Source organism: Oratosquilla oratoria, chromosome 6 (assembly GCF_046742065.1).
Source record: "Oratosquilla oratoria isolate Oo_2021 chromosome 6, ASM4674206v1, whole genome shotgun sequence".
NCBI classification, from domain to species: Eukaryota; Metazoa; Arthropoda; class Malacostraca; order Stomatopoda; family Squillidae; genus Oratosquilla; species Oratosquilla oratoria.
The window spans coordinates 66,966,319-66,977,545 of record NC_134782.1 but is presented as its reverse complement, the minus strand read 5'-3'; the positions used below and the strand labels follow the sequence as shown (position 1 = coordinate 66,977,545).

At 41.7% G+C, this 11,227-nt stretch overlaps 1 protein-coding gene across 1 annotated transcript; it reads left to right on the top strand.

Annotated features, from left to right (window-relative positions):
• Window positions 1-4,468: 4,468 nt before the first annotated feature.
• Window positions 4,469-10,500, top strand: LOC143026206 (uncharacterized). The gene is made up of 2 exons (XM_076186231.1): window positions 4,469-4,915; window positions 7,748-10,500. Coding segments are annotated over exons 1-2 (1,950 nt in total). The 5' UTR covers window positions 4,469-4,913; the 3' UTR covers window positions 9,696-10,500.
• The last annotated feature ends 727 nt before the right edge of the window (window positions 10,501-11,227 follow it).

Here is an 11,227-nt window from a genome sequence, read left to right as displayed (position 1 = left end):
ACAGGCACTCCTCCAGTCCTCCGGCACTCTACCCTCTCTCCAGCAAACATTAAATAACCTCACCAGCCAGTCCACCATCACTGTACCTCCCTTTTTCAGACATTCTGCATGGCATCCATCCAGACCAGGTGCCTTACCTGCTTTCATCATCTTAACAACTGCCTTCATCTCATCCTTCCTTATTTCTCCTCCATTCTCCTCACTCATCACTCTCATTTTCTTCGCATTTCCCACTGCAGCTATTTTTCCCTCCCTATCCTCATTCACATTTAGCAACTCCCTAAAATATTCAGCCCATCTTCCCCTTACTGCCTTCTTTTCTATTATCATCTCTCCATCTGCACCTTTTACCTTTTCTTCTCTACTTGATTCGCCTCCTCTTCCTCTCTTAATTTCTTTCCAAAACATCTTTTTATTACTTTAAAAAAATTCTGTCATACTCTTACCCCATTTCACATCTGCTCTCCTCTTTGCCTCCTTTACCTTTTGCTTTACTTCTCTTTTCTTTTCTTTGTACCTCTCATATGACTCCCTCGTCCTATTTTGTAACCAATCTGTGAAAACTCGCTTCTTCTCTTCTACAACATTCTTTGTTTCCTCATCCCACCATTCACTACCCTTCCTTCTATTTCCTTCTGTCCTTCTTGTTCCATACACCATCCTTGCACACTTTGTGACTCCCTCCTTGAACCATCCCCACTCCTCCTCCACACCTAGCTCTATTCTATCCTTCACTCCCTCCCACTCCTCCTTCAGCTTCTTTTCGTACTACTCCTTTTCCTTTTCATTTAAAGAGTTCCCTCTAAGAACCTCCCTACCTTTTGTCCCTTTCCTCTTCCTCCATCTATCCTCCACCCTGAACTTACCTTCCACCAAAAAATGATCTGATATTTCCCCACCCTCTCCCCTTAGCACATGTACATCCTTAACTCTTCCTATCATAATCCTATTTACCACTACATAATCGATTAACGCTCTATCTACCACCCTTCCCTCCACCACCCTCTCCCATGTGTACTTATGCTTGACTTTCTTCTGAAACACTGTATTTGCTATCATCAACTCTCTTTCTAGACACATTTCCACCATCAACTCTCCACTACGATTCTTTCCTGGAACTCCACATTTCCCAACCACTCCATCGATTGGACTATTTCCTACTCTAGCATTAAGGTCTCCCAATACTATTACATTGACATTTCTCCCTAAATCCTCTATGCACTCATTTAAATCTATCCAAAAGGCCTCCCTTTCTTCTACACTCTTCTCACTACCAGGCCCATATGCACTTACAAAGACCCACATCTCCTTTCCCAGTTTCACCTTCATCCACATTATCCTTGAGGAAACCTCCTTCCACTCCACTACACGTTTACCTATCTCTTCACTTACTAGAATAGCCACCCCTTCCCTCCCTCGCCCTCTCTTCACTCCTGATAACCTCCCACTTACACTCCCAAACTTACACTCACCCTTCCCTTTCAACTTAGTTTCACTCAAAGCCAACACATCCATCTTTCTTCTCACAAACATATTACCTATCTCTTCCCTTTTACTCTCATCTGTACCACATCCACGCACATTAAAAGACCCAAACCTTAGGGTGCTGGTCCGAAAACTCCCAGACCCTCTTATGCCTTTACTTTTTCGTTTAGGAATGTCCCCTGTGGGACTACAAGAAGAAGGATACCTAGTCCTAATCCCCGTCCCTTTCTTGTCGCCTCTTACGATCCAAGTGGGAATACTTGGTGGCAGTATTCTTTTCCCCCACCACAGGGAATTCCCCCACCACAGAAAAAGAATACTCAGAGAAATGGTACAGGACAGCAACAAGAGGTTGGGGGACAGCATAACGGAGGGACAGTCGTAGTATAAAAGTGTCATAATTTCTCTATGAACAGAGTTTTCCTCTATCATAGACAAAATGATGTGTGGCTCTGGTCCGTAGGGGCACCCCATATAGACCCTAAAGTATCAACTGCATGCTACTTTGCCACAATAACAAGCAGCCAATACCCCAGACGGGGATTTCCGTTCCTGGTTTCTAGTATATTGTATTAATTTAGTTGTTCGTCGTTGTATGTTTGCATAGATTCTCTTATTTAGATTTTAAAAGGATGGTAATTTAAATACACTTTCTTTGATTTGTGTGAAACATTGAGGTAAATTTGGCACTATGTTTTATTTTGGCTTCTTTTTGGTTGGACTGTGATATTTAATTGAATTGAAATAGTTTATATATCAACATGTTTTCTGTTCTCGATCTCAGAACGGGTACGTATTCTATATATATAATGTGTGACCTTATTGTTCAGTTTATCTTTACATAAATCCCGTTCAAATTGTTTTGTTAATTTACTCAAAATGTCCGGTTGGTAAAAGTGATAATTTGCTGTTTTGTATAATTTCGTATTAAGAAGATATATGGAGGCGCCTCGTTGCAGACCTCTGGGGCTTGTACATGTGTGAAAAAACATTGGATATGGAAACTTGTATGCACATGTGTATGTATGTATACACTACGACCGGAGATAATAGTCGATGATGAATTTTTACCATATCTCAATAACTACTACGTCGATTTAGATGAAAATTTACATGGCATTAGATTACACTATCAGTAGCCTTTCATTAAAATTTGAAGTCAATATCTTTGTTAGATTTTTAATAATCCAATTTATTTGTTTTTCAGGTGAACAGAGATAATAGTCCTCCTATTGAATATTAAAGAATGAGGCGTGGGAAAGATCTCACAGAGTGTGAGAGAAACAAAATTATAAAGGAAATAGCGCAAGGAAAGTCAGCTGGTGAAGTAGCCAAGAAACTAGGTCGACATATAAAGACAGTTCGTAGATTTTTACAAAATGCCAAATTTAGGAAAGTGCGCAGTGATAAAGGGAAGTTCAAGTCTGTTACATCGCGTGACATCTCTCATCTTAAGAGATGCGTAAAGAAAAACCCTGGAACTACAAGTAAAACCTTGTTTGCAGATGCTGGAATTCCTCCTATTGAATATTAAAGAATGGGGCGTGGGAAAGATCTTACAGAGTGTGAGAGAAACAAAATTATAAAGGAAATAGCGCAAGGAAAGTCAGCTGGTGAAGTAGCCAAGAAACTAGGTCGACATATAAAGACAGTTCGTAGATTTTTACAAAATCCCAAATTTAGGAAAGTGCGCAGTGATAATGGGAAGTTCAAGTCTGTTACATCGCGTGACATCTCTCATCTTAAGCGATGCGTAAAGAAAAACCCTGGAACTACAAGTAAAACCTTGTTTGCAGATGCTGGAATTCAAGATGTCTCCAAAACAACCCGAAATAAGATATTGTCTCAACCGAAACATAAAAAAGCTAGGCTAGAATGGGCGAGGAAACACATGAAAACCGATGTTAAGAATATATTATTTACAGATGAGTGCCGAGCCACGTTAGACGGGCCTGATGGATGGAGCAAAGGTTGGATATTTAATGATAACCCAGCTCACATGCGTTTGCGGCGTCAACAAGGGGGTGGGAGACACTATGATTGGCCCATTTAAAGTGCCAGAAGGTGTGAAAATTACTGCGACAACATACTGTGACTTTATTAAAAATGTCCTCTCAGACTGGCTGGATGAACTCCCATTATCAAAGCTCACAAAAGTCATTTTTATGCATGATAATGCACCAGCACATGCTGCCAAGAGAACAACGGAAATGCTCTCCTCCATGGGATTTAATGGAGACACTTTGATGAAGTGGCCAGCCTGTTCTCCGGATTTAAATCCGATTGAAAACTTGTGGAGTATCATAAAAAAGAAGATCTACTTAAATGGCAAGCAATATACGTCTAAGGATTCACTGTGGGAAGCAATAAAAGAAGCTGCTAGAACAGTACCACCCGCCACTATCACAAAACTGACTGATTCAACTACCAATCGAATATTTGAGGTCATCAGACAAAATGGATCATATATCAAATACTAATAATAAATTTATGAGATGTATATTTAATATTTCATTCTTGTAATTGATTGTTATGTTGTATACTTATGGTATGGGTTGTTTAAAATTGTTATTTTGCTTTACTTTGTATATTTATCCTTATAATTAACGAAAATACATAAATCCTTTTAACAGGACTATCATCTCTGTTCACCTGAAAAAAGAATAAAATTATTAAAAAATTAACAAAGATATTGACTTCAAAATTTAATGAAAGGCTACTGATAGTGTAATCTAAAGCCATGTAAATTTTCATCTAAATCGACGTAGTAGTTATTGAGATATGGTAAAAATTCATCATGGACTATTATCTCCGGTCGTAGTGTATATGTATGTAATTATATTAGTATAAGTATGTATGTGATGATTATTGCGTGTATAGAACGTGGCGTTTGTTGTATTGAGGCTGATGTAATTCGTTATATTTCTTTGAAAGTCTGAAATTCGAATGAAGACTGAAACTTTCTTAAAAATGACAGAGTCGAATTTTGGTTTTGCCCAAGACACTGTAAAAGGTTGTTTTCCAGGAAAAACTCTTCTCCCGAACTTTCTGCGAAGCTAAACAATTGATGACGTCATGTCGCCTGTGCATCGTTCCAGATTCCTCGACCAAGTATACTCGTCTCTTTACACCAAAAATAAATCTTCGGTTGTTTGTTATTTTCCCAGTTTATGAATCACACTTTTAGGTTTGGTTGAATTCGTGGTGGTTTTATGATCAAAGCGGGTTTTGTGTGACGTCAGGTGGGATTGTGTAATGGTTTAGCCCAGGGATGATCGGCAACTGGACTGTCAACAAAGGAGAGGCCAAACCGTGCCTCTATAAAGGTGGAGTTGCAGACATGACAGAGCACAAATAGTCTTCATCAAGTCTTCCTCGCCGTTCAGGATCCTCTCCGCAAACCGCGTTTATCCAAACCATCTCCTAAAATGTAAGATATGTTTTCAATAGTTTTGTCTTTCTGTTCGTAAGCCATTCTTATCTTGAAGATATAATCGTTAGATATTTTTCATTACTGTTTAAGCGAAGATGTTGTGTTTATTAGGTAGTACAGAATTAAAGGATAAACGAAAAAATATTCTATTTGATAGCAATAATATTTTACAGACCTGGGAAGTGTCTATCAATCCTTGATATATAAATCAAATTAATTTAAACAAAAAGAAAAAACATTTTATACTGTGGTCTGTGTAGAGTAGGAATTTTTAATGTTTTCTCTCTTTTTGAACATCCTTAGTGTCATCCGTGTACCCTCTTTCCCCCCCTTTGTGACAAGTTAAAACACATAAAAATAAGATGTTGTGTATATTTGCGAGTAGTGAAACAGTACATGGCTTACCCAATATAGTAAATGCAACTACGTGAAAATACTAAATGATGATAATGATATATATATATATATATATATATATATATATATATATATATATATGTGTATGTATGTATATACATACAATATGTATATATTTGCCTTGCTTATACGTTGTTCAGTGCGTACGGCATTGATCTCCCCTTGGGGTATCCTCAAGGGTAAGCCTATGTAAGCCAGGTTGAAAACACAAGGACGGTAAAGATTTTTTTTTTTAATTTACTTAGGTATTTATTTATTCATTTATTTATTTACTTATTTTTATCTATTTGTTTATTAAATACCTGTTTGTATAACCAGTACCTTTGAGAAATAGTTTTCAATTCATTTACTTTTTGTGTCGTTCGTCACTCCTGTACGGTTAGTATTCCTGAGAATTTGGTAATTTTGTGTTTTTGAAAAAGAAAAAAGAAAAAAAGACAAGTCTACGTATTGTCAACCCAATTTTCGTGATTTTAATTCTTCAATCAACTCTTCAGAACACATACTGGCGCGCCCTTTCCCTCTTTTTTGTTCGTTTATCCCACCAACTTGGTGAAATTCTTTATTAATTAATTTTTGGAGAAATGTTCTCCGTTCTTCAGCTGAGGTTGTAGACAGGGTGTCCGAAAAAAACAACAACTAGAATGCAAAGAGTGAATACATTTCTTGGACTCTGTATGTTCATATATATATATATATATATATATATATATATATATATGTATGTATATATATAATATATGTATATATATGCACATATATATATACATATATTCTATCAGCCAGATTTTGTGACAAACCAAACGACAAGAAATAGACAAGAACCGGTTTACCAACAGGATGGCTAACGAATAGAATAGACTTAGTAACTCTGGAATAAGCGATGAAACGGTTGATTGCTTTAAGAGAAGATGAGACATAGAACTGCCTAGTACAGGCCTTATAGTCTCTTGCACTCTCCTCCATTCTTATCTTAGAATATATCACCATGAACAACTTTCTTAGATGTTTCGTACAAAATTTAGCTTAAACTGGTAAACTAAAATTTCTGTGCGGTTGTTTGACGTCAATTTTGTTTTACCATAATTGGGCGGGTTGCAGGGGTGACCCATCATCCACGAGGAGCTAAGATGAGAGGGAGGAAAGGGTGGTGGATGGGAGTGGAATGGGCGGGAGTGGGTACTTGCCTTTTGACTTGGCTACCTCCATTATAAGGGGGAAATATTCTTGGTATATAGATAGATTAGAAGTTTGTGACATGTTCTGTTGACTATATTTGGCGGTTCAATTGACCATATTTGGCGGTTCAATTGATCATATTTGGCGGTTCGTCGACTTATTCCTGGTAGTTTGTTGACATATAGACAGAGGCGTTATCACACTGGGCTATTTTTCCTTCAACCTCCAATTCTTCGGCGGTACCGCCCACCTCCAGCACTTTTTTTCAGCCGTAAAATAACTTCAGGCAAACTCTTTTGTTTTCTCAATTAAAATGCATAGAATGGTATTTGTTATGCTGGACGAAAATCATTTTCCTCCAGCATATAATCCGATTCCTTCCCGAAAGATGTGTTGTAAATCTGCTTCAACAGTCGGAGGAAAAATATCCCCGTATGATAACGCCTTGACTATGGTATTGTGTACAGATTGGATAGGTTGTTTGGTGGTTCCCGTTGGCTGATGCAAGGCGAATCTCTGCTTGATGTTAGCGGGACTGACTGGCGCTCTGTCTTCCCGAGTACCTTCCTCTCTTGGAATTTGAATCATATTCCTTTCGGCGTTTCACTCCTAAGAACATAACAGTGGAGGAGACTGCAAGAGACCATGAAGCTTACACTGCGCTTTGAAATGTTTAAGTCCATTTGCTCACAACCGGCGACTGCTCCTGTCATCCACCTCCCATCAACCAGTGACGCAGAGACAGACCCACACTAACACTACACAGACAGCAGTCAAATATTCTTTTTCAGACAGAAAAATTCGTCCGAGGACCGATGCCAGCCACTGTGGGGCTGCGGGTTGTTTGTTGGTGAAACTGGAGGCAACAATAGTTGCGATTGTGTGTGGATGATATACATTGACGCAGCCCCAAGGGATATCTCCCCGTCTTCTCTATTTTCTGCATGAGGGGACGGGGTGGGGGTGGGGAGGTCGCTAATTGAAGTGAAGCGGCCCTGCTGCGGATGTGCTGTGTCTTGCTGCATTGCTTCTGACCCACCCGGGCAGTGGGCAGGAGAAAGGGATGACCCTTCATCCACGAGGAGCTGAGATGGGAGAGGAACAAATGGGTGGTGGATGGGAGTAGGTGCGTCTTTTTGACTTGGCCTCCCTTATGAGGGGAAAGAGGCCCTTGAAGTATATAGATAGATAGATCGTTATTGTTATCATAATATCTTCCCATTTTGTTTGCAGGAGGAGGAAGGGCGTGCTGCTCCTGTTGCTCCTGACGGTTGTCGCCGCGTCCGCCCTGCCACAGTATGGCGGGGTCATAGGTGGCGGTGGCGGTCTTGGCGGCGGTTATGGAGGCGGTGGCGGTCTAGGCGGCGGTTATGGAGGTGGTGGCGGTCTAGGCGGCGGTTATGGAGGCGGTGGCGGTCTAGGTGGCGGTTATGGCGGTGGCGTTCTAGGTGGCGGCGGCGGTCTAGGTGGCGGTTATGGAGGCGGAAACCTAGGCGGTTATGGGATTTCCAGCGGACAGAAGCCCACCGGGAGGAATCCAGTCATCGACTCTGGCTTTGTTGGAGGAGGATACGGCGGCGGACACAACCACGGAGGAGGACACAACCACGGGGGAGGACACAACCATGGCCTGGGTACGAGCACAGGACAAAAGCCCCATGACTCCACGGGGACGGTATTTCCGTACGCTGGCAAAGCTCTGCAGAAAAGATCCACGGGACAAAAACCGCACCGGCCCAGCGGGCCAGTTGTCCCCAGTGGCCAAAAACCTCATGATCCCAGCGGTCCAATTGTCCCCAGTGGACAAAAACCCCATGATCCCAGCGGGCCAGTTATCCCTAGTGGACAAAAACCACATGATCCCAGCGGGCCAATTGTCCCCAGTGGACAAAAGCCCCATGACCCCAATGGGCCAGTAGTCCCTGGTGGACAAAGTACCCATGATCCCCACAGACCGAATATCTCCAGCGGACTAAAGCCCCACAATCCCAACGGGCCGAATTTCCCTAGTTGGCAAAAACCCCTTGAGCCTTCCAGGCCGAATGTCCCCGGTGGGCAAAAACCCCATGATCCTAGTGGGTCGGTTGTCTCCAGTGGCCAAAAGCCCCACAAGTCCGCTTTGCATAAGAGATCTTCGGGACAAAAGCCACACCGTCCTACAGGGCCACTTGTCCCTTTAGGACAAAAACCTCATGATCCCAATGGGCCGGTGATAGTAGGTGGACAGAAACCCCATGACCCAAACGGACCATTTGTCATCCCCGGACAGAAACCTCACGACCCAAACGGACCAATTGTCCCCACCGGACAGAAACCCCACGACCCAGACGGACCAATTGTCACCTCCGGACAAAAGCCCCACAATCCAAACGGACCTCTTGTTACCCACGGACAGAAACCTCACGACCCAAACGGACCAATTATCACCTCCGGACAAAACCCCCACAACCCAGATGTACCCCTTATTTTCCCCAGACAAAAAACCCAGGACTCTAGAGGGAGGGCCCTTCTGCCCGAGGGAGGAGGGGGAGCTCGGGTGTCCACTTCGTACGAAGTCCGGTCCCGCCGTGGGCTGGGACACCATCACAAGTGTCAAGTCTGCAGCTCCCAGGACCACAAGAGCTCCGAGGAAGTTCAGATCGGGGGTCAAGGCGGGACCAGTGCCGGCGTTGTTAGTGGCGGTGGTTCCGGAGGCACTGGTGGATCCGGGGGCTTCCAGATCGGAGGACAGGGAGGGTCATTTGCCGGGGTCACAGACGGAGAAGGTTCTGCTGGATCCGGGGGCTTCCAGATCGGAGGACAGGGTGGGACCAATGCCGGCGTTGTTAGTGGCGGCGGTTCCGGGGGCACTGGTGGATCCGGGGGCTTCCAGGTCGGAGGACAGGGTGGGACCAGTGCCGGCGTTGTTAGTGGCGGTGGTTCTGGAGGTACTGGAGGATCCGGGGGCTTCCAGATCGGGGGTCAGGGCGGGACCAGTGCCGGCGTTGTTAGTGGAGGTGGTTCCGGGGGCTCTGGTGGATCTGGGGGCTTCCAGATCGGTGGTCAGGGAGGGACCAGTGCCGGTGTTATTAGTGGTGGCGGTTCTGGAGGTTCCGGGGGCGGGGGCTGCGGCGGCGTAGTCACTAATACCACGCCCACGACGGAGGCGCCCCTCCCCACCGTCACGGCTGTGTTCCGGTGAAGGTGAGCCTCTGTTCCTGACCTGTACGGATATATACCAAATGCAGTTGGAATGGCGACTTCACTCTATTTCCCAACTTTAGTTGGAATGGCGACCTCAATCCGTTTCCCAACTGTAGTTGGAATGGCGACTTCACTCTGGATCCCAACTGTAGTTAGAATGGCGACTTGTCTCGGCTGTACCGTTGTTTTATATTTTATCTAAAAGATGGCTGACAATTCGAAATCAGAAATGTACTCATTCAATTTGTTGGAAGTTCTACTGTAGATTGGCGTGTTTCCCCTCATATAACGCAATCTAACTTAATCTAAGCTATTATAGTTATCATTATAATTAATGTTATTTTTAATATCAATACCATCGTTATCATTACCACCTTAAGAAATATCCATTGTTTGGGTTTGAAAATTTTCTCATTCGATTTTTCGTGAAATTTACTCATCGTTTGGTTAACTTGAAACCAGTGCAGCCATATAAAACACATCAAATCATTCCAGAATCCTTTTTTATTTTATTTATCTTTTGTTTTTGTTTTTTACGTTTTTTGTCGCCTATGAATATGTGGTCGATAGTTGGGACCTCCCCCCACCCCCGCCCCGCACCAAAGAAATGAAGCCTTGTCAAAGATATTCAGGAAAGCAGCATATGAAATATATACATATACTTATATATCTATATATATTCACATAAATATGCATGTTCACGTACTCATATAAACGCGTTCAAGTATAAAAAATAATTTTACTGTGATCTTTAAGAACGACAGCTATTTTTCTGAATTGTATTACTACAGTATTATCTTATATAATTGGTGATGGTACAAAATGAAATAATGTTGCTCTAATATAATAAATGTATTTCATTTCCTAACATTTCATTCTCCCTGCCTTCTGTTTTCTCTCAAGAAAAATTCTACAATTTACTTCCTTTTTTCATAATTGTTGGGAAAATTTTCCTTAGTATAAGTACAAATATACATATGACTATATATAAATACAGTATATGCAATATTTAATTGCGTTTTATGTGACTAATAACTAAAAATGTTAGTTTTGTTGGCTTGTTAATTTCCAAATTTAACTATTAACTTGATGCGCTTTCCCCGTTTTCACAATTTCTCTATATCTCTGTTGATAGTTGCCATATTATATTTATTTTGGATGGCAGTTATATATCTATAATTTCTATGTCTTCAATGTATGTATTGACTAAACAATCAACTTTTTTTTTAATAATATTAAAAAAAAAAAAAAAACGACCGAGGTAGGTTGGTCCTTACGTTGAGCAATATTGAAAGTATAATCTTAAATATTATTGGCTAAAGCAGATTTCTTCAACTGCAGTGTTTTATATAACTATTTATTATTTATTTTTATATTCCAATGCTATGTACTACGTTACAGAAGCTATGAATGATTTTTGTATTTTCATTTGTAATGGGAAGTTAACCTACCAACATCCTCAAACGAAGCTATTTACAGGGTTTGGATCGTTGGGCTGAGTCGACAGTCAGCCAATGCCGTGTGACGTTA